Here is a 23,791-nt window from a genome sequence, read left to right as displayed (position 1 = left end):
CGCAACGCGACCTCCAGAACGGTGCCCGCCTCGCCTGGCGACCCAGCGTCCGCGCCAGCGGGTGCCCGGCTGACGGCCGGAGCGGCGGGAGTGCCGCCGGCGGGTGGGCGGGCGGCGGCGGCGCGGCTCGGCCCGGCCCGCCGCCGGTCGGTACCGCCGGCGCACGGTCGATAGCGGCGTTCTCGGTGCGCCAGGCCGGTCCGGCTGGGCACATTAGGCGCGGCATGCAAACATTGCCACGCGCTGTGGTGCGCCGCGCCGGGGTGGCGGCTGAACCCGCTGACGCGTCTGGAGCGGTTGACGGAGACGGCGAGTGGGGACCAGAGAACGCTCGGAATGGGGGGATTGGGACTCGAAAAGAGGGATGAGTAATTGCCTTTGCGTTTTAATCAAAATATGCTTATGATTTCGAATGACGTTCAAAATGTCATTTGAGATGATATTTGGTTTTGGGAACGCCCATCAACGGGCCCGGTAGAGGGCTCGCTGGTCATCTGTTCCACCTCTTATCTCCCTGGCTCCAGTGCCGACTCCAAGAGGGGAACGTCCTCGAGTCCTGCTGCGGTGGGCTCTGCACCTAGCCCCTGCCAGGGGAGTTGTCCGCACTGGCGCACGGCATCCCCACCACGGCTCGGCTTAATCTGCCATGCACCGCCTCCTGAGTTCATTAACGGGAGACACACAATGGGAATTTAGATGAGACGACGGACCGCGCACCGGCCGCCGCCTGCCGATGGGCTTTGTTCGGACCTGCAGTGCCGGCTGGCCGGCGGGCGGGTGGCCTCTCAATGAAACAGCCAGCCGCCGGTTAAACGGCGTGCCTGAGACGGGAAAAGTCGAGGGAGAAGTTGAAAAGGCGGTTCCGATAAGTCGCCGGGAGAGAGTGTTATGAAACCGCTCGGTCTTTGACCGCATGCCGCTCGTAATGTGCGGTCAGCTATTTGTCCGCGTTCAAAACTCACCACGATTGCCGCTAGCACGGTCCATGGTCGTGAGACCCCCCGGTGACACGAATTGCAAAATCAGAGACTGGAGCAGTGACCAGCAAAGCTATATCATCAAATGCTGGTGGATTTGAATTGCGCCTTCCCTTAGACCACCCCTCAACCACGGTCCTTATTGCATCACAGTTCCACCAAATCCACTTAGTTACGACCACAATAGTTAACCGCCGCAGTCCACGGAGACGGTAGGTTGGCGACCTCTCGACCTTTCGCCAGCGCAATTAGCCCACTGCCAATTAAACCAGGAAACGAGAGATCTGTTTCTGTGTTGCGCTCGGACCTAGATTTGGTGCCGGGAATCGAAGCCTGTTTCGAGCTCGCACCCGCTAGCCTTTAATCAACGGATGACCTTTCTGTCCTTCGCCCTATCTGGCAACTTTAACATTAGACCAGCGGCAGGGACAGGCGCAGAGGCAAGAAAAGGGGAGGACGGCTGTAGCAGCGCTATCGCATCTCAACCGTGCACACCAAAACCAATGCAACTTCCGTCCAGCCCGCTCGATCAGGACGATCGACAAAGCTCTGACGCCCGGACACGGTGACGAGAGGTGTCGCTGAGTGCGCCCCTGCCGAGAGGTGTCGCTGAGTGCGCCTCTGCCGGCCGGGCCCGTTCGTGATGGGCGCCGCTGTGAGCGGGTCACGACAGCGGGCCATCTGCTATCTCGTCCCGATCTGGCCGGCACAAGCTGGGCGCAGCCGGCCAGCGCCGGCCGACCCCAGCCCCGAAAATACGCGGCACTCGCGACCACGCCCGCCAGTTTCAGCACGGGACGGCCCAAGTGTTTGACTGTTAACACCGTGGGCCAACGCGTGGCAGGAATAAGAAATTTACCCAATTTTGGTGGACACAAACGCTTTGTTAGACCATTGCTTGCTCTCATCTTCCTAAGACAAGAGGGTTTATAAGGTTGGGGCCAGTCCAAAGTGTTCACGAAGTCCTGGAGTGCCACTCCTCCCCCAGATCTGTGCGCTTGGCCCATCGATCACCCTCCACGTCCGTAGCTAGGTGCATCATGCGGGCGCAGCGCTAAATCATGGCATTATTACTGGCCAGCTCGGGTTAATACGACAGCGACGAGGTACGTAGCTCTTAAACAGCCATTCGAATTGGCAGCGTCCGATTCATTTTCAGGGGCCGGACACGACCGCGGGTGACGTCTCTTACCAGTACTGGTCCCGTCTATTTTTGGATATTCCGCTAGTGCTTGGAATTAAGTATTCACAATGGGACTTTTGGAGCACTGAGTCTGAACGCAGCGTCGGTGGACTGCCTGGTGTCTGACCACTTCTGACGTTCCTCTGCTTGACTGCCTGGTGTCCGACCACTCCCGACGTTCCTCTGCTTGATACCAGGATAGCATTTGCTTTGTTTTGAAGATGGTTACTGTCTGACTGTCTGAACGCAGAGCCATGCCTCATCTTTCACACTTGCGGAATGTGCATCGATCACTTTTTGTTCTCTCACCACCCGCATCCCTTTTCACCTTTCGTATCTTAGCATCCATCCCTTTTTGCGGGCCACCACTGATCTGCCCGTCGCTCGGTTTTGTTTGTTCACCCAGTAAACTGTCCCCGGCCGCTGGCGACGGCCCGCCTCGCGGGCGAGGAGGGGTAAACTGTCCCTGGTCTCTGGTGACGACCCGCCTCGCGGCCGAGGAGGGGTAAATGCATGCCGGGTGGCCGACTGACCTGGGTGTACGTCATCCAGCAGCAGGGCTCCACTTGGTTGGAATCCAGGCCCCAGAACTCCAGCTCTTCCTCGAACAGCGGCCCACAGACATCGGTCGGGTAGTGGAGCTTGCCAGTACGATAATAGTTGAGCACCTGCGACATATGGCCGACGGCGTCGGCACGCCGTTGAAGAGATAGAAGCCACAATAGGCTGCTGAACACACATTCTAACAAGGGCTTGAATGAGAACAAACACCAGCCAGCGTAGTGTCTAGTGGCGTCAGCGTCGCCCCAGTTCGCCAGGCCTATTACAACGCGCCGCACAAGTTCTGCTGACGATGCGTCGCAGCGGCCATAGAGAAGGTCGCCCCGTCCCCAGGACCACGTGACAGTCGCGGCGCGTCCACCCTCCGGTCGAAGACTTTGGCATGGCGCCCGGAGGAAATGACCAAACGGATAATCACCATGCATCGATAGCTGCTGGCCCGGGCGGGCGCTGGTAAAGTTCGACGCGCTTGCACTCTGTGCATGTTGGTTTCGGATGATGCCACACCAGGCCGCGTATGGTAAAATCCACCAATGTCGTGTTTGGTCTGCGATCAGAGTTTTGGATCGTGATGATGATAGGACATAATACGGGGTTCTTTTCCGGATGTCTTTCCGTGAGGACTTAACATTTGCTGGCGGGTTTATGTTTCGTATTCTCTCCGGCTTTTCACTGCTTTTTCCAAAACGCTTGGAAGGAGGCCGTTAAAACTTTTGGATTGTCTCTAAATATGTTTCCTCTTTTGCGTATTGCCCCCAATTTTTGAGTACATGGCATGCGCCGAAACTCGGTAGGGACCACAGGCGAAAATTGACGATCATGCTAAGATGGTGATCTCCCCGGAATTATGCACGGTGAATTGCGTTCACAGGAGAGACCGATGTATCCAGTGAATAAGGCAGCAGCAAAATGGGTGCTTTTGCTGTTGTATACCAAAATTAGCGCGGCAGATACACGCACAGGACTCAAAAAGGTGTTTCAAAACAGCATGAAGTGTGTCCCGGGTGCCAACGTAGGTTTACATTGAATATGCCTCTATATCCTGCCGGAAATCTTTGAATTTTGAACTACTTGCACAGCCATATGGCCTCACGCCTAGTAATTCAGTGAGATTAATGGATGATGTAGGAAACTATTTGCACAACTGAACGTAGAGGAAGGGAAAACAGCTTTGCTCAGGCGCGCCCTGGAATATGAAGGCATGAAATGAAACGCTGCTTTGTATTGCTCATTTCTGTGCAGCAAGCGGCATCATCACACGTGCTCGGAAAGGAGGTCAAATAAAACCCCCAGGAATATTATTTTCTAGAAAAAAAGCTTCTAAAATTCACGGCTTAGTGTAGCTGTAAACAATTTAATTTCCACATCTTTAAACAGCAAACACACACACACACACACACCACACACACACCACACACACACACACACACACACACACACACACACACACACACACACACACACACACACACACACACACCACACACACACACGACACCAAACACAGCACACACACCACACACACACAACACCACACACCACACACACACACACACACACACGCACACACACCACACACACACACACACACACGCCACACACACACACACCACACACACACACACACACACCACAACCACACACACACACACACACACCCACACACCACACACACACACCTCACACACACACAGCATATATGTAATATATATATATATATATTATATAGATATATATAGATATATATATATATATATGTAATATATAGATATATATATATATATGTATTATATATACCTTGTAAGGCTGATGACCTGTGGCAGATTAAACTCAGGCTATGGCTTTCAGGAAGGATATTCCTAAGAAATCTTTCAATCTCATGCAAATACGGAGTATTAGGCAAATATAACTTAGAAATATTTTTAGACAATGAGAGTAGTGAAATTAGGATAACGACTAATTTAATGAACCTTGGAACAGATATGAAGGTCATATCAAGACCCAAACCCAAACTGCTTCCTCACACGAAGCTTGCTTTCGGGACAGGTTTTGACACTCATCTGAAATTTTTTGAGCACGAGGATTTTTATACATGTATTTGCTTGGTTTCATGAAGGTGAAGGGACGGCAGCCGATTTAAAATGAATTTGATCAACACTTTGCTCTGTGAGGCATACTGCTAAGCATAATTTTTTATGGCTGTTATGCATTTAAGTATCAGAATAATCATGAAATTTTAGGCATTGTATCTCCTTTAAGTCGAATAAGGTCAATGACCTGATTTAAACACAAATGTCGTTTTGCTCAGAAAATTTAGCTAGGCTTAAACTCGTTGGGCTAGGTCACAGGGTGCTTTGTACACCTATCTGGAGTTTGAGGCTGTTTAATGTTATTTAAACCAAAGGCCATGACCTGGGGACCTTAAATGGTTGCACATAAGCCCTATATATCCTGGAAACCTGCCGTCTCTAGCTCTCTTAGCTTTTTAAACCTCAGGAGGGAGGTCAAATTACCCCCAGACCTGACCCCAACCCCATCCGAACGCGCCGTATTCAGCCGGTCAAGCGGGCGCGTGTTTCTAGCATGCCAGAGGAGGGTCGAGGAACGGGAACATTGAGGTGGGGTGGGATCACGGGACGCGGAGTCCGTGGTCATCAACAGCGGGCCGTCAGCTGGTGGTCACGACAAACGTGTTCCACTTTCTCTGCTTTGGAAAACTGAATACGCATCTGGTACCGATACATGTAAACTGTATGGGCACCATACGTTTGCATTTGTTGTAGCATTATGGGTGACAGTAATTACTTAGCCTCTCATTTTTTCATCAGCATTGAACCCCAGGTTTTGCCTATGACAGGATTTTTGCCAATGACTGTCGTGAATCGAAAATGATAAAATCTTGTAGACTTCCATCCCTTGCGCCTACCACCCCTTCCACTATTATAGATTATTGACATTTGGTATTGAAATGCATGTAGGTCTTAGCGACATAAATGAAATACCGTTTGTTTTCAAAATCGGCCCAGCACTTTCCAAGCCCTTCGGAGTCAGAATTTCTCACCTTCCCCTCCCCCCTCCCCACCCATCCAGTCCCGAATAGAGGTATCGAGGATTATGCCTCGGAATAAGGTTAATGCACATCATCGAACTCCCCAAATATATCTGAGCCATCACAGAGTGTTCTGGATTCATGCCAAATTGGTCACACTTTGGTCTAAACTGGATAATTATTCTCACTGCATAGGACTACGCTTAGCTAAGTGCCGTGCTGAGTCCACATCAGCCCATGGGATGTTGTGTCATGATGGACGCAAATTGTAAGAAACCAGGATGTCACTTTCTAAAACTGGATTGGATATAAAACTTTAAAAAGCATTTGGCCGGTTTCAAGCTGGTATTATGTTGGGCAACGACCTCCGATTTGAAGTCGATGTGATAGTGATGATGATGATATTTGATGATAATGTTGATCGTGATGCGTTTGGGTACCTCGCGCACTATCAGCTCAGACATCTAATGCATTCCGCCGGCCCAGCATTTATCATTTGCATTGGGGAGGAGGGGGGAATGAGAAGAACATTGAGAAGACTCAAACAGTATCGGGGGCTCAGGTCGTTCGCAAGAATATAAGGTGGCATCACTGTAAGAAACCATAACGCAACATGCATATGCCCGATGCAGATGGTGTGACAGACATCATACGAATGTCATATCGAACAGAATGTTAGGGGCTCATATAATTGTATATCATTAAGAATGGATAATCCGCTGTCCGGTAAGCTCATTCAAGTGGTTGGAGCTAATTAATACAAAGTTTGTGAGAAAAAAGTAACCGCACCGATATTTTCTCACTATATTCCATAAGTCAATACATGCCACTGCAAACACCAACTACGGTACAGCTTTGCCTGCTGTTCACCTAACCACCTGTTTCATGTCGTAAGCGTATATAATGATATATAATATATAAACATATATAATAAATTTCATATATAAGTTATCTACTCAATTTAAAATTTACACCGAAACCATGCATAACATATTATATATTCATTTTACAGTTGCCCGTTTATACCAATACGTTGTTCTGCCAGGAGCTCAGAGTTTTACCAGCGTTGCTGGTATCACATAACTGCAGCTGACAGCCAGCCGGGCGGTTTTTGTCGGCGCCAGGCGGCCGACCATTCTAACCACCGAAATAGGGTTTCACAGTTTGTCGACGCTGTGATATGATAAGGCACTGGGATGGAAGAGCGAGAGCGAGGGGCAGCGTCAGAGAGCGCCGGCAAAGTCGACACAGCCGAAGAAGCACCGTTGGCCGGCTTCACACGATTTAGCATCAAGGAAAGGATACCATGCTGAAAATATTTACCTCGGTTGTCAAAACGACTCAAGTGGCGTTGGAGTCTTTCTTCACAGTTGCCCGAACGGACTAATATTATGGCGTTGCGTCCGCAGGCCTAGTGCGTCAAGACCATGTGGCGGCACTAGTGTGTGGGAGTGTGGGAGGCAGCTCTGGTTGCGCGCCGCAGAGGCGTGGGGGAAGTGCGCAGCTGTCGGCTGCGGCTGGAGCCAGCGCATGGACTGGTAGCGAAACTGACAGGTGACAGATACGTCCTACACAGCGTAGCAGGAGTTGTAAAGCCGAGTGATACTGAAATCCGTCAAGCGGTTTCTAACGCCTCACGAATGGAGGCTGTGGTCAGGTATTATTAACTGGGAAGGAACGTCGTCGTTGAGTAAGGCGTGTAACGGATATGGTTTTGTAAATGAGGAGCTGCAACAATGAAGCACAAATAATCATTGTCACCCTTTGTAAGAGGAGATGATCGACACATCTCAGAAACACAAACATTAGGTTTAACTTCAACAGTGCGCTCAAACCCAGCTAACCCTTTACGATGATCAATGTTAAACATCCGCCAAACGTAAGGATCAATAAATTCGATGTTTCGAAGCAGACATGTAGCTGACCTTGTTCGGTACTGGTTGGATCGTAGCAACACACAACACAGCCAAGGCCAGAGGACGGCATTTCACAACCATAAATATACTGCATGGAAGGGGAATAGCAATGGTGTAGCGAGGCGTGGCTTCACTCCACCATTTGAGGCTTAACTATTTCGGAGACTTTTGAGGCCACACTGTACGGATGGTAAAACTTGCTAGCGAAAGGAAAACCGCATAACGCCTTCACCTCTCACATAACGAATATGGTGTAACACATCACTTTTATAGACTATCGACTCGGCGCAAGGGATTTTTCACGTCGCTTTTTCCAGAAAAGCAACTCCGGAACAAAATCGAGTCAGCATATTGTAGCATTGTGTCTAGCTTATCACACTACATTGGTTCGTCTGGCTGGGCAAGGCAACAGGCCCATCTGACGACCTCTGGCATGACACTTCATTTCACGAAATTCGCAATGCTCGCTTAGGATGAGAACAGTGAATGCAGGGAAGCATGCAGACGAAACTTACCTGCGCAAAGACACCGGGATGGCGATCAAAGAAGTATTCATTTAATATGGGGTCGTAGTTGGCTAAGGCTTCCGTTAACCTGTGGGCAAAAACGATTTCAGTATGGGGCACAACTCATGTTCTCAAAGGACCGGTTTTTGCGGCAGAGACTGGGAGACGATCTTTTTACTGGATGGCATGACCACAAGATTGAAAAGCAAGCGAGAGAGCTAGCTATGACAGGATCTCAATAGACAAGATGGTCTTGTAATCAAAGTCTTACATTCGGCTCCCTCTTGACAGGAGAATGTATGGGACTATTTGCCCGCAGAGTGGCTAGTATTCACGTCCATCTTCCAGTGAAAGGAGCATAAAGAGAGGGTAGAGCACCACGAACAAAAACGTAGAAAGAGAGAGAGAGAGAGAGAGAGAGAGAGGAGAGAGAGAGAGAGAGAGAGAGAGAGAGAGAGAGAGAGAGAGAGAGAGAGAGAGAGAGAGAGAGAGAGAGAGAGAGAGAGAGAGAGAGAGAGAGAGAGAGAGAGAGAGAGAGAGAGAGAGAGAGAGAGAGAGAGAGAGAGAGAGAAGGAGAGAGAGAGAGAGAGAGAGAGAGAGGAGAGAGAGAGAGAGGAGAGAGAGAGAGAGAGAAGGAGAGAGAAAAACAGAGAAGGAAATGGAAAAGGAAGGAAAGGGAGAAAAGAGGGAAAGGACAAGAGGCAGAGAAGGAGAGAAATGAGTGTAAAAACATAAAAGGGCAGGTGGCTTATAGCTTCATCGAAATCATTTCCGAGACATGCTTTGTCGGTGCGTATGCTGTGTACTCTTCATATTTTTAATCGAGGGATTTGCTTTTGCCAGCACTTTACAAGTACTGGGAACAGTCACGGGCTCGGGATATTTTGTAACGCCACAGTGTCAAGGAAATTTAATAATATAATATAGTGTTATTATATAATAACACTATATTATTATAGTGTTATAATAATATAGTGTTAAGGAAATTCTGATACCATAAGAGTTGTTTCTAGTCTCCTGTAAGAGTCTTCTATAATAGTTATGGCTGAAGTCACTCATTATGATTTCATGAAGACATGAAAAGTAAGTGGGACACAAGGCTCCAATTTGTTCAGGCCTTGCCTTTTTGTTAGGGCTGCCAGCTTGGCCGGTCATCTGCTGAAATGCCACCAACGCAGTGCAATAAAAGCATCACGATTTTAGCGGGACTTTCCACCAAGAGACTGCTGCATGATTGGCTAGATCCGGTATCATTCCAGATGTTGAATGTGTTTTCCACTTGGGTCAAGAAAAGCGACGGTCTGAGAGAGCGTTATTTGTATCTTTTCATAGTGTGTCGAGCTGACCACGAGAAAAAATGTATCCAAATGACTATTTGTTGCGAACTTCAGCTTGGTGTGTAAGTTTCAGATATAAGGTACGATTTATGTTTGAAAAGAATTAAGGAGAGTAAAATGAGCTACAACCAAAGGGCTTAAGCCTTATGTCTTGTCTCACGCATTGCTTATGTCAAATGTGACGTGAAAAGCTTTGCGAAACAGCTGCAAACGCACTGAACTCAATGGCTGCTGCTAAGTATCGGTAGCATTTCTCACATGGCATTGCTTCGTTACAAGCAACAATAAATATATCTGACGCCAAAGCAAAACTACGAAATTCTTTGAAACTCACACAAGGCAGATAAACTAGCATCTTTCACGATAGATAGGTGCACTAAAAAGCTCTTGAATGTATTTTTAAAATATTTGTTATGAAGTTAAGTATATAGCAAACACTCTGATAACTTTGTGTTTTCATGCCCATCAACATGCAAGAGTTAAGCCACGTATAGCCAACTAAGAATAAGTTTGTTATATCAAGCAAACCCTCTTTACACAGTTTTTCAGCTCATCCATTTAGCTCACCTAAATTCTACGAAAATGCTAGGCCTGACAATCAGCAGTGTGCATTGGTCGAGCACGTTGGATACCGGTTGCCCCATCATTGTTCACAACGGTGCTGTGTAGAGCAAGGTGGGATTTGAGGGTCACTGCAATCAAAGATCATTCATTTTGGAGCATGTTTAGGTATGCGAGATCTGTAACTCTCTAATTACTGTAAGCAAGCTTGGTAAGCTCTGTAATTAAGCTCTTCAACTACGAAAAGGAACGGAATACTACAGCGATATAGGAGTTTATTTTGTCCCGTCTGCGTCAGAGATGCTGTCAAATGTTTTTTCATAGGTTTTGAAAGATTCCGGTAGGAAGAGATCTGGTATCATACCTGTCCATAACAGCATAACCTTTCTTGTTTTTAAATATTTGCAAAATACTACTAAATCAAATTTGCTGATAAAAGATGTGTGGCTAGAAAATACACCTTGAAAAGTTCTTAAAAAGTTGTAAAAATTTTGTTCTGTGAGCATTCGTAAAAACATCTACTGTAGGACTTCGAGATCCTTCTTTCTTATCTTATCTTCTTATTTATCCTTCGAAAATGTTTAGTAGCAATTCTTTTGTTGCATCCAAATGACCGGACGAGATTCAGCACATGAATGCCTGTATGTTTCGGCGAATTAATTTCTGAATTTTGTCTGGCAGGGTACTGTACATTAAAATGTGTTTCATTCCATATCACTTTTAAGACTTTTAGCTGGAGAGCATGGAAGCCCACCACCAGATTTTTGCAGAAAAGAAATTCGATTTTGAGGGAAGCCAGGCGGAAACCCTGAGGAAAAGAAAAGCCACCATGGGTAGCAGCAGACACAGATCCCGCCTCTTTTTACTTTTTGTGGTCTTCCAGATGTTACATCGTTGTGCGCTGTAGCGACAAGAGCGAGACTGTGGGTCATGCGCCGCTCTTTCACGTGCTTGGTCTCGTGTACGGGGGCCAAGTATTTGTTACGGAAGGGACAATATCCTACATGCTCCTCCTTTCGTGCGAATCTGCAACTCCCTAAAGCAAATCTGGGAGAAAGCCAACATCTCTGGGTTAAATTTTTTGAAAGGTAGTGTGTATAGTGTCGGGTATTACTACCCCTCATAACACTCGACACTTTATACACTACCTTCAACCCTCCGGCCTCTCTAAAAGCTCCCTGATCGGATAATTGACTGAGCATGACATTATCCCTCAGTTGGGGGTTGATGGGCTGCCAGGTGTGGAAATCCCAAAAACGTTTTTGACGGAGTCATGCATTGGTTGACCCGATACGTCTGTGCCCATCAAGGCCGTCCAAGGGGCACACTTCCCTCCCCCCTTCCTGACAGCTGACGCTGCACCGGAGTTCGCAGCAAATGTGTGGACGCCTGAAGGTTGGAGAAGTCAGCTATCCGTTTGGTTGACGGTCTGCCACGTGCTATATGGGCTGCTCAAGCAACGAATGAGAGTGCGATGCATAAACAGTAGTCAGTGATGAGCGGGCCCAAAAACTTTAACTACACACACAAGGATACAAAAATCAGGCGATAATATTGAATGCCTTTACTCTGAGCGATATTTTTGTTGCCCGCACGTCATGTAGTGCCATATCGACTAGAATGTCACAATTGTTCGAGCTTTCCTGAACAGCTGTTTATATCTTTTTAGTGGTCTCCTAAAAAGCAGACATATTTTTTGACGCACCAGCACGCCCTTACGTGAAGGCATCTTGTTCAGCTCAAAAGTCGCACTTTGTATGCAAAGCTTTCGTATAAGTTGTTAAGGGCAGTTGCGTGGAACATTATGCACATAGAAAAGACACTAGTAATGCTCTTATTCCTCATAAAAAACAGGAGGATGGAGATAAAGCTGCGTTGATATTTTGGTAACTTGCCTTTATCGAAAAGAACAACAGAAGGAAATTTAAAATTATCTGACCATGATTCCACTCCATTTTTCCAGGTTCTTTAAACTGTTTAAAAAAAAAACATAAAAATCTAGCAGGATCCTCGGCAGGCAATTTTGAGTTTACGTCTGCTATTCGTTTCGAGAAAAGCACGTTGCCGAAAAATGAACACATCTATTTCTATTCTCTTGGTTTTCTACAAAGAATAAGGCTATTACAACTGTCTTATCTATGCTTTTGGACAAGCTTCAAAGACGGTACGCAGACGTATGCCAGACCCTGCAGTGTCACGTGAACACGATGAAAATCTGCTGTCAGCGGATTACGCCTAATGATGCAATCGGCCTATTCTCAGGTCTGACAAACCAGGTGACCAGCGGTACCGGTGCGGTAGCTAGGCTGATCAGACAAACCAGGTGGCCAGCGGTACCGGTGCGGTAGCTCGGCTGATCAGTAATTGATGGCCAGCTTTGCTATTCAGCTGACAAAGAGCAATTTGCGTTTGACATGGGACACTTTGCATACATGCGGAGAAGCGTGGTGGCATCAACAGGTGTTTTTTTTCTTATAGTAGGTGTGTCTCTTATGTTCAAAGTATTGATTTAGCTATGTTCAAAATATTGATAATAGTTGTCAAGACTATGAGGCTCTCACTTATTCCCAGGTACGTCCAAGATTCTACCGTTTTAAGGCGCGACTGAAACTGGCCTTGACAAATTGTTTTTATTAACCATTCCAGCTTAGATATCCTAAATTAATTAAAGCGGTATCTCGTGTGAAGCTGGTGCGTTAATGACTAATACTTGCGATGAAGAGAACAGGAACGGGCTCCCTTGCCCACGACAGCCGTCATTTTATCTAATCAACTCATCATGCTCCGCACGCGGAATATGTTTAACTCAATTGCTGCCAGGTCTGGTGTGTCACTGATGGGGATGATTGAAACTACGGTATGGTAGTACGGAATAGACAACTAAGGTAGAACCAACACTATTTGATGTGTTCATTTACGGCCAGCAGCACTTGCTCTGTCAGGATCATCTAGATTAAGTAAACGTCCCGGTAATTGGCGTTAATAGGCGCAGCCAGGCAAAGGCTCGACGGCCTTAAACAAAACAAAACAAAAACGACGGAGACACATGCTGTTTTATGTGATGTGATACCAGGTGATGTGGCTCCAACGATTAGCAGTTTACGGGCGTGCCATGATGCCTATGCACTCGCGACAACATCCTTCAGGAGTGTTTTGTGGCATTGTGGAAGCTGAGGAAAGTGGTAGGTTTAACGAAATGATGACAGGCATTTACGGAGCAATGGTCACCGCTGGTAGCGCCACCATTGCTTAACGTCTGTACATATGCATGCAGGCGTTTCATGTAAGAATCAGCCGTCACGCAGGCTTATATCTAAGCTCCAGTCTGAAATCAAAGTTTGTTTTCTTTCCTCTCGCAACAGCAGTCATGTTTCGACCTTGGTCAAACCGCTTATGTCTGCATGCGGTCCTGCGCTGCAGGGAAGGGAAGAGCAGGGAAGACCACAGCAGGGAAGACGTGCATGCACATCGAAGGCAGAAGAAGCCACCATATGTCATATGACAGTAAGATTTGTAATTTCTAGTGCTGTCTTTTCGCAGGTTGAGACCTGTTTTTGATCCGTGTGCAAGCTGCTTGAGCAAAAGCTGGTGTACTTCTATAGCATGTATACAGATTTGCGTTGCAAGTTGCTTGTGGCTCATCAACACATGGCTTTCCATGTATTGCCTTGCGTGCTTAACCATAATTGTTTTATGTGACTATTTATGTGATTCTTTGTTATGTTGAAAACATGATATTTGACCGAGGCGTGCAATAATTTTAACACATACGATTCTTGGGTATTGCGATTAATCAGGTGGTCTGTTCACACACTCCTGTTGTACGTTTGCCGCTTTAATGAGTCGGATGTCATGTTTCTTCCTGAATTTTTCAAAGAAGCAAAACAGCTTGATTCATTTGCAAATCAATCACTCTACTGTTTCATACTTGTGAATGAATACTTTGATAGGGGCGACGTGTCCTGGAAAAGGGGAAATTCGAACGGCACGATATACAACCGCACATCATCCCACTCTGTTAGCCCAAGTTCACTACAGATGGTTACACCAGGGGCACAGTTCTCTCCGGTCTCCTGCCACCCACCTAGAAAGCCTGGTGGCCGGGATCTTTTTGAGCGTGGCCTTGTAGGTTTCATGCCGAATGCCGCCTACGTTGAGGACGACCCTGTTCTCAGCATCCATGCCGGCAGATCGGACGTCCCTCCGTCATTGTGGTTCACCACCAGGCAGAGGGCATCACTCTGCAACGGTCACCGCTGTCAGCATTGAGCGGTCGCGGCTGGCGGTCGAGCCGCCGGCGCCTGGACCAATCACGGACCGATGAGCTGACGGGCCTGCGCCGCCAATCACCGCTGTAGGGCCCCGCCGCTGCTAAACGCACCAATTAGGAGCGAGTGTCATGAGTTATCGCCTGGGGATTGTGCGTATCGTCGAGTGACGATGGGCGCGGTCTGCTTGAGTCACGCGCATCACTCACTGATAACGCAAACACAGGCGACGGTGGCGCGCCGGCGACCGGGCGGCTGTCAGAGCAGTGGCAATGAAGCTTCGTCTGCTGCTGACCACGGGATGCTGGTAACGCTCTCACTTAACGCCTCCGGTTCTGTCGTCCACATCTATGCCGAGTGACCGGACGCGTTCGTCGCGGAGGCAAAACAGCCCGTCGCTGCCCAGCCGTCTATTGGTGCACAGCCACACACCAACCCGCTCAGCCGTCAGCACCCTCCCCCCACCGTCAGCCTGGCACAGTAGAAGCCCGTAACATGACCTCAGCGCGGAAGGGCAGACAAGCCCCACTTCCGGACGGTGGGCCAGGTCGATCGCGACGCGAGGGGCGGGGCACGTGTCAAAACCCCGGGGACGGGGCTCGCTGCTCGCTGCAGACGACAGGCCGCCTACGATGTTTTCGCGGCGACGTCTGTTGGATTATTTATCGACGACCGGGAAGAGTAATGCCGTTAGCGTCTCCCCCGGACATGCTGGGGAAGTGGGTTGGTTAGCTTCGTTAGGTACGAATCGCAACAGAGGGGTTCGCGATGTGAGGCTTATCTGTACCTCCGCCACCACCGACTTGTTTGTACCTCCGCCACCACCGGCTTACCGGTACCTCCGCCACCACCGGCTTATCTGTGCCTCCGCCACTACCGGCTTATCTGTGCCTCCGCCACCACCGGCTTATCTGCACCTCCGTCCCTACCGGCTTACCTGTACCTCCGTCGCCACTGGCTTATCTGTACCTCCGCCACCACCGGCTTATCTGTACCTCCGCCCCTACCGGCTTACCTGTACCTCCGTCACCACTGGCTTATCTGTACCTCCGCCACCACCGGTTTATCCGTACCTCCGCCACTACCGGCTTATCTGTACCTCCGTCACCAGTTGCTTATATGTACCTCCGCCACTACCGGCTTACCTGTACCTCCACCACTACCGGCTTTCGTGGGTGACATGACTAGCATGGACACTTTTCAGTAAAAATATCTGCTCTGTAATGCGATATCGCTATTCACACATAACGCCTATCAATACGATGGATCACTGGACGTACCTGACCTGTAAGGTTCATCACATACACACAAACGTCATTCAATTTGTGATGCAACGTGATGCCCAGAGGGTCCATCGCCCAGATGTTTCGTGACCAGCGACATAAGAGGCCTTCACTGGTCGGCTGGGACTCACGTGCACCCGGAATGAACAGGCAACGTGCCTAGAGGGTACCAATGCCGGGCACATTCCGGGTATGGACGCCGGTATTGGTAGAAAGAATGTCGAGCCTACACACTACGATTAAAAACAGCAATAGTAGCTCAAATGTTTCCCAAGAACAGAACACCAACTTTGTCAAATATAACTACGCGCAAAGCACGACGTGTAACAGAGAAATCCATCAAGCTTTATTTCGCAAGATGCTTGTAGTTTTTCATTCTTTGAAAGACGCTCACATAGTCCCAAGTGTCCGAGACATACCGCATGAGCACAGCTCAAAACTGAGGTAAGTATGAGGGCACATGAACACGCAACGAAAGTCTGAAACGCTAGTATGTGTTCAAACTTTGTCCATAGCGTGCCCGTGCCTGATATGGCTCACTTCATTGACGAAACCAACAATGTAAAAAGCTATCTAGCATATGCACAAAAACAAGCTTATGTGCTGATGTCACGGAAGTTGATAGTAGTTGGTAAGTATGGGCATAACTTTGAACAGCGCTGAAAACATCCAAGCTGATAACTTTGTTCAGGAAAATAAGAGTAACCTCATGCTCATATTGGAATGAATTCTACTTTCGGGACTAATGCATTCTATTATGAGCATGTGGTTATTCCATGTTTCTCAACATACATCATCATGTTGTCCATCCAGTTATTGCTGCTTGATAATCATCTCCGAGCTGATGACTACTTGGGCAAGGTCAAGAGGGTGCTACGGAACCCAAAACAAAGCCTGGATAAAGTGTACATATTGAAAGAGCATGTAACGGTATTCGTTTCATCAGAAGTGTGATCACTGGGGGGAGGGGGGGGGGAGCGTTTGTGGCCGCGTTGGTGTCGAGGGTCCGAGCTTAGCTGTTAGCTTCGGTCCGAGTTCTTTTTGGTAGTTTAGGACGTCCGCAGGCATTCTAAACATAGAAACGTGTACCCGAGGCATCAAAATGGAATGTCAAACATATGGGCAGCCCGGATTTTCTTAAAGGAGAGGGCATGACGGACTTCCAAACTGCGGCGAGTTCGCGCTGCCGGTGTGATCACCCATGCTGAAAGCCTGTTTCAGCTGATCATTGAAAATGATGGCACAAAAAGCCAATTTTTAAAAATGCAAAGTTAATGTAAAGGAGGTAACCACTGCTGTCAAATTTCATAACTAGCACCTATTTAATCACGCTGTGTGCCGAACCAGACCCTGCCCTCCTGCAATAGCAACCATACCTTTTTGAAGACGGCATTCTGAAGCATGTGCGTCGCGGATATTTGAAAACTCCGTCCCCAGTGTGAACTGTGCTTCACGTCGATTCCAGAAGCCACCATTTCCAAAAAGCCTTCCATTTTGTGTCGTGGCGTTTTTGAAGAGGACGTTGCTTAAGCCTGCCTAATCTATGACCCCGCTTTAATAGCAGCAGTTGAAGATACTTTACACCTTTTGACCTGGTGTTAGTGCCACAATTTTCATTCTTACTGTCTAGTATCGAGCCTACAGTGGATTGGGTGAGCTTTCCTGAGGAAGGTAGTGCGCTGTTTGTTTTTACGTAGTGGCTGGTGGGCATTTTGCCCAGTGTTCCTAGAACCGTGCACTCCTACTAGGGCCTATATCTAGACCTCCCAGTTAAAGCCTTCTTTTGGCCTCCCGGGGTACGGAAAGCAAAGGTCTGCATGAAAATTGATGGTTGCTGCCTGTAGACCACAAACAATCAGTGCACAACAGATCAGGTTTGATATATTGCACGCAGCAAGAATCGAGATGTTCACTTTCAGTATTATTTTATATATTTGATGCATGCGTTTCACCTTTTTCATTTCCATCATAATCAGGTTTGGTGTACAGTCCGCCATTGAGAAATCCTTAAAAAATGTCCTGCAGCGATGTGATATGGTGACTCATTTTACATCATATTTCAACCAAAGAGCTGTTAACTTTGCTTGTACTTTGTGATAGGAGATGTTGCAGATGATATGGTGCCGAAAAGGCTCTAAGTTTATATGTTATGTACCGCTGAAAGTGCGTGTATTTAGCTTTCTTTAGTCATAGTCCATTCGCAATGCTTGGCCTGTGCTTAGCAGGTACAATGGACACGGGCGTAGGAAGACATTGGGCAGTGTGGAATTGCACAATTGATGTAGTTGCATACTACAGGCAGGGACGTTAGTAAAAGCTGCAAAATTACTGTTCCACATATGAAGTGAAAACTGCGCGTCAAAAAACAGCAGAACACTTCAAATGTTTGAAACGTGCGCGTGCCGAAAGGGTAGGCCACACATTCAACAGGAAATAAATGCGCGTGATAGGGTATGGTGCTGGGCGCGTTAGGGTATGGTGTCACGGCTGGCGACACGGCCGGGTAGGCAAATACTTCCCTGTGAAGGATTCCAGGCAGCACATCTAAGCTCAGCTTGGGAGATAGTTCGAATTTCTTGCACTTCGTGAACAAATCCCCCGTCCCATCGTGACCACCATCATGGGAGGCGCTCCTCGTAATGCCAGTCGCACGTGATGCCAAAAGTCTAAATCAGCAATGACCTGACAACAGCAGCCGTAATCACCGCAACCCAGCCGGCCGGATGGCCAAGCGTGCTCATTCCACATCCATGCCTCGTCGCCACCGGTGTCAGAGAGACACGTGCGTGTCATCCGCGCCCGTGTCACGTGCACGTGCCGGGAGCTGTCGGATGGACCGGCGCGCCGTCAGCCCTGCCCCGAGAGCGACGATTCGCCGACGCCGAGATCAGTTGCGGTTACTTTCGCCGGTCATCTGCTCGTGTGTTCGCGGTCAGGCGCCTGACGCAGCCGGATGAGGAGAGAACTGCATGTGCTTAGCAGCACGCCGTAAATAGCGACTTTTCGTGGGGAAATAAAGACTTTCAAAGCTGCGTGAGCTTTAACAAACGCTGTAGAGAAATATGGGAGAGATTCCCTGGCCGCTCAACAAACCGGAAGCCGGATTTTTCTCCCGCTAGGTCCGTGAATGAGGATTTAGGGACTGGAAAGTTGGATAACCTGCATTTATAAGTTTATCCTCCATGTCCTTTCTTCGTATTCCACTGGGAACAGCGTGAATTGAACGTACGTTAGGCGCTTTTTCGCGGATGTTCCGTCAAGGGGATCGTGCTGTTCTTACCTGTGCAGCCCAGTGGAACTATCCTCACAACGGGCAGAGCCATGTGTGGTACTCTGCCAATCGTCTGGGTGATTGTGCTCCATTACGCAAGTTGGTGCAGGACACGTTGAGAGGTCAATCATTTAACAAATTGACAAACGCCGGGAGTGAGCGATTTTTCAGACAAGCTCAGCCATCACAGCTGCGTGAGGGGAATCACATTTCAGCCAGTTCAAGACAGCTTTAACGCAATGAAGAGATGAGTCCAGGGTTGGATCAGATGGGTAGCGGTTGCGGTGGTTCGGAGCATGAGCTTCCATCAGCACAGCGAAACAAAAATCACTCATATCGCTTTCCCCTAAAGGGGAAAGTGTAATCCCCACAAGCTGTCAGAGACATGATTTATTCGGCGGCCAGACTTGGCGGCTCCATACCACTGATGGTGTTGCCTGCAGATTGCGTGAGATAAGCTGGTGTTCAAGGCTAGGCCTTTTCCCATGAAATAATCATCATGTTATCGCCGTACAAACTGGAAAACCGGCACCGGCGTGGTGTGTTCCACGGTAACAACCGAAACCATATTATGTGCCAGCAGAAGCAGATACAGGTCGACCCTTGCATTTCAAACAAATTCAAGACCAGCTCATATAATTTCAACAATTTCAACGCGCAATTTTGGTAGAAATGATTTTAACGTCTTTATTTTTTACATATCAGACTCTTCTGAGATGTGGTTACTTCAGCAAATGGGTGGAATTAGTTATGAGGTCCATGGAGTCCAAACCCCGGTAGCTTTTGGGCATGTGGCATCGTGCCTGTCTCTGCGCATTTAGAATAGCGTGAAACATTTTGAACTCCAGTAAAATTGATTTTGGACATCAGATATCTGTGGTGTGGTTATAGTCAGACACCTGAGGTGTGGTCATAATCTTGTTAAAATGTGGTGATAGTGTAGAGCTGAACACGAAGATCTCTCAGAATTGCACGCGTCTTGCTCTATTTGCATTTTTAGAGAAATGGAGCGTACGGGTAAGTAATTCTGAGTTGAAGAATGAAGAACGTAATTTAACGATGCCGTTTTTTTTTCTTCGAGCAGATGTTCCTGCCATTTAGAGATGTCACTACTAAACCAAAAGCTAGTTAGCGTAGCTTAACCAGTTCAACGCTGCATGACTGTCGATTGGCACTAAGCAGCAACGCCACATCTCTACGCTTGGTCCTGCTTTCCATTCAGGTACTTACGTTCCAATTTGAAAATGTGTCGTTACGACGCTGATGGCTTCGTTCTGATAGATCGAATCATAACTGTACAAGCACCGCTTCTCAGCTCTTCAAAGCATGGCAGCGGGATGGGAAACGTGCCAAGCTGGCCGTGTGAGCGTCCAACACGTATTTCGCCGGAGCGCGCTAACCCAAAACCGACCACCTTTCTTCCCTCTCTCTTAGTCCGACTCTTCCGAGTCCTACACGACGCGCACAGCCATTCCATTTATATCGAGGTCACACTTCAGCGGGCGGTAGATAAAGCGGCGGCGCGGGCGACGGTGCGACGGGCCTTGACCAGTGCCGGCCCCGCCCAGCGGGAGCGCCCGCGTCGCGCTCTCATCAGTGGGCCACTCCCGAGGGGCGGCCGTGCGCCGCGCCGGCCGCCAGCGCCGCCGTCTCCGATAATACCGGCCATTGGCTGCTATCGGGCGGCAGAGCAGCGGCGCCGGATGGATCGCGCATGGAGGGTCGGGCGGCCGCCAGCCGGCCGAGCACGGACGGAGCCAAGACGGAGCCGGCGCACAGCTGGGGCCAGATTCACAGTCGGAGAAGGAACGGGAGCAGGGCCTGGCTGGGAGCGGACGGACGAGCAATGATGCGGCAAGATGGAGTCAGAAACGGAGCCGAAGTCAGGGCGGGAACGGGCTCATGAGTACAGGAGAGGAAGTGAATGGAAGAGACAGAGACAAATCGGGACGGAGCTGACGGAAGAGCTGGAGGTCCCGATGAGAGGAGAGGAGCAGCTGAGGGGACAAGTTGAGAGCAGGACTGATGTCGGGAGTGTGTATGGGGGGTCTGTAGGGGCGCGGATGTGGATGGATACGGCCGATGACAGGCTAAAATCAAGAACCGGTATCAAGCTGTGGCAGTGGATCACGTCTGCAGGAGGGCCGGGAGGAGATTGATCGTGGGGTCGATGCTAAGACTAGCTGAAACAAAAGCTGATGACGAAACCACACGCGGCAATTCTTTGTTGAAGCCCGCTGTTTCTAGCACAGTGGCAGCGAATATTGGGCCAGAACACGAAACACCTCAGACTCCCACACAGTCCCGCGGAACACTCGCTTGAGAAAAACAGCGCTGTTGAATAAATGCGGTCCATAAAAGATCTTCGATGGCGTTCACGACCGCCAGGTCGCCAGGCCAACAGGCCGCAAGCGTTCACGCACAGGGCGGATAAAACGACAAACTTTTCATCTGCCCAGCGCAACTTGCGTTATGCTTTTAGTCCATGTCGGTGCTTCAATTTAATGCCGGCCGTAATTTGACGCCTTGCTCTCAGTGACGGGCAGCGGCAGAGCGCGGGTGACGAGCCAACAGCCACGCCCACGCACCCTGCGGGTCATTTTCGAGCCTTCTCATACTCCTGAGGGAGCATGTACCGATCACCATTCATGTTGCCGCCCGTTACCGTGTGATCCAAATGAGCGTTGCGTGGAATGATTTGCCTCAAATCTTAATCCATCTCCTTCATGTGATAAGGTAATTGAAGCTTCTGCCCTGGTGTGGCGAGGTGGCCGCGGCCGTTGTCTCACGAGAGGACAGCCGCCGCCGCCACCGTTGACTCACGAGAGGACAGCCGCCGCCGCCACCGTTGACTCACGAGAGGACAGCCGCCGCCGCCATCGTCGACTTACGGGAGGACGGCCGCCGCCGCCACCGTTGACTCACGAGTGGACGGCCGCCGCCGCCATCGTTGACACACGGGAGGACGGCCGCCGCCGCCTCTGCCGCGGCCTCGGCTCGTGTCATGAGAGGCCGCTGGCCACGTCACAGCATGCCGCGAATGATCGATGGCGACCCCCGCCTCCGACCTCCAGCGACCTCCGGCGCTGCCGGCGGCGGGCCGAGCCGGGGCGGCGCACCGGAGGAGCGTCGGCAGGGGCGCCCACGCTGCCGCGCGCCGTGCGGACCGCGCTCTGACAGGGCGCCGTGCGCTCTGCCGCGCCTCGCGAGATCGGCTGGCCTCACGTGGGGTGGTACAAATTGCATCTGAGATGCCACCAGCGCTGCCGGAGCCGGTGCAGCGGCGTCCGCAGCGCCGCTGGACGAACAGGGTGGTGGCGGCGAACGTCCACTGCCAAGGCATCATTACGGACAGCGGGAGTGGTCACAGCGCACAAGATAGTCCCCTGAGAATCACAATTTATGGCACCGCCTGCAAAAAGTGCTGCCGGCTGGCCGGCGTGGTCGTGCCGGTTCTCAGTGGGAACGCAGGAGGAGGCCGTATGATGCCCCTCCCTCCCCCCGCCTCCCGCCTCCCGCCTCTCCCAGAATCGGAGTGACCGTGGTCGTTCCGGCGGGTGTTTTGACACAGAATTGGTATTGATCCAATGGAGACGGGGGCCGTTGCGTGTTCGGTGTGTGCCTTGCCGCAGGAGCGAGAAGAGCGAGGCGTAATAGGCTCTCTCCAGAACGAAGATGCAGCGATGAAACACCCAGCAGCGAAACCAACTGCAAAGGTATAGTCCACAACCAGGAGCATATTCGGCGTTGCAAAAGGCAGATCAAGAGCATCGTTAATTGCACGTTTGGCACGAGTCTGGACAACAATATGCATGGTATGAAACTGAAGTAGCCTTGTACTGAAGCCCGCGCAGTTAGATACTTGAAAGACGGTTCTCATTTGGTCCGCTTTGTAGTTAAATGAGTGTGCTGCGATATGTATGTGGCACTTCTTAAAATGTGCATTTCGAACCTCTTGAATGTGTGGATTTCTGGGAACAGATCTCACGCTAAGCAGTGCTGGTGGCGTGAGCCGTGACCTCACCACCTGATGGTGAAAGTCCAGGTCAACAGCAGAATTTTGTGGCGGAAGTTTAACGTGTCGCAGTATTCTGTACCGCCTATCCTGCCCTTTGACGTCAACTGGCCGCAGGTGTGGCCTCTGCCACCGGTCGCTGGCCATCCCAGTCGGGCGAAAATAGCAAGCGCTTGAGCAGTCCAGGGGCCCACCCCGCTGCGTCATAGTTACAAAAATTAAAACTGCTCCATGCAAAATGCCTGCAGATGTTGTCTTGTCAAGGCCTGAAATACAACGGCTATTAGGCGTTTCCGGAAAGTTGCGCATAAACTGTTATTCAAGTTTCCCGAATGCTTAACTATCCCATCATACGCTCGCTCCTAAACGAAGGCGTTATGTTTATCAGACACCTTAGGAAAATGACGCCAAGAAAAGCTTTCGTTAGCGCTATTTAGGTCCAGTACAAAATGCACTTAGAAAGGACACTCTTAGATGACAACGAACTGAACGGGAGCTTTCATTGTACTCAAGTGTCAAGCCCGACCAAAACAGCAGTCTTTCGCTGAAACTGAGCGTCAACTGTCGCAAAGTTTTGCGCTGGGGCTCAGAATGTTGTCGAGATAGCTCACTCGCGAAATATGCCCCCAGCGATCCGATCACTGAGAAGGCGTAATCCCGCGCTCCGTCCAATCGTCAAAATCGTCAAATTGATTGAAGCGTCGCTAGCGACTACGCACGCCCCACGCTGCACAATACAGATGATAGTGCTGCGGCCGCGTGGGCCAGGTGCTGCCCGGCCAGTCCGCTGCAGCCTTAATGCTCGGCTTCGTAAGAGCGGGATCGGGCACTTTTGGGTGTCAGCGGGGCCAGGATCGCTCCGGC

At 49.6% G+C, this 23,791-nt stretch overlaps 1 protein-coding gene across 5 annotated transcripts in view; it reads right to left on the bottom strand.

The window, feature by feature from the left end:
* Shaw (potassium voltage-gated channel shaker cognate w) overlaps positions 1–23,791 on the bottom strand; it is an 81,930-nt gene that overhangs the window by 41,532 nt on the left and 16,607 nt on the right. For all 5 annotated transcript variants that reach the window (XM_037223880.1, XM_037223878.1, XM_037223877.1 and 2 more), the window contains exons 2-4: positions 14,175–14,331; positions 8,202–8,280; positions 2,694–2,828 (exon numbers count right to left, since the gene is read on the bottom strand). In XM_037223880.1, the coding sequence (XP_037079775.1) occupies positions 2,694–2,828; positions 8,202–8,280; positions 14,175–14,272 (312 nt within the window). In that variant the 5' untranslated portion in view covers positions 14,273–14,331. The remainder of the gene's footprint in view (positions 1–2,693; positions 2,829–8,201; positions 8,281–14,174; positions 14,332–23,791) is intronic.

The sequence above is a fragment of the Pollicipes pollicipes genome, unplaced genomic scaffold (genome assembly GCF_011947565.3).
Source record: "Pollicipes pollicipes isolate AB1234 unplaced genomic scaffold, Ppol_2.1 Scaffold_4881;HRSCAF=5763_pilon_pilon_pilon, whole genome shotgun sequence".
Classification (NCBI taxonomy): domain Eukaryota; kingdom Metazoa; phylum Arthropoda; class Thecostraca; order Pollicipedomorpha; family Pollicipedidae; genus Pollicipes; species Pollicipes pollicipes.
Note: the sequence above shows the minus strand (reverse complement) of the source record. Positions and strands in the feature narration are given on the sequence as shown.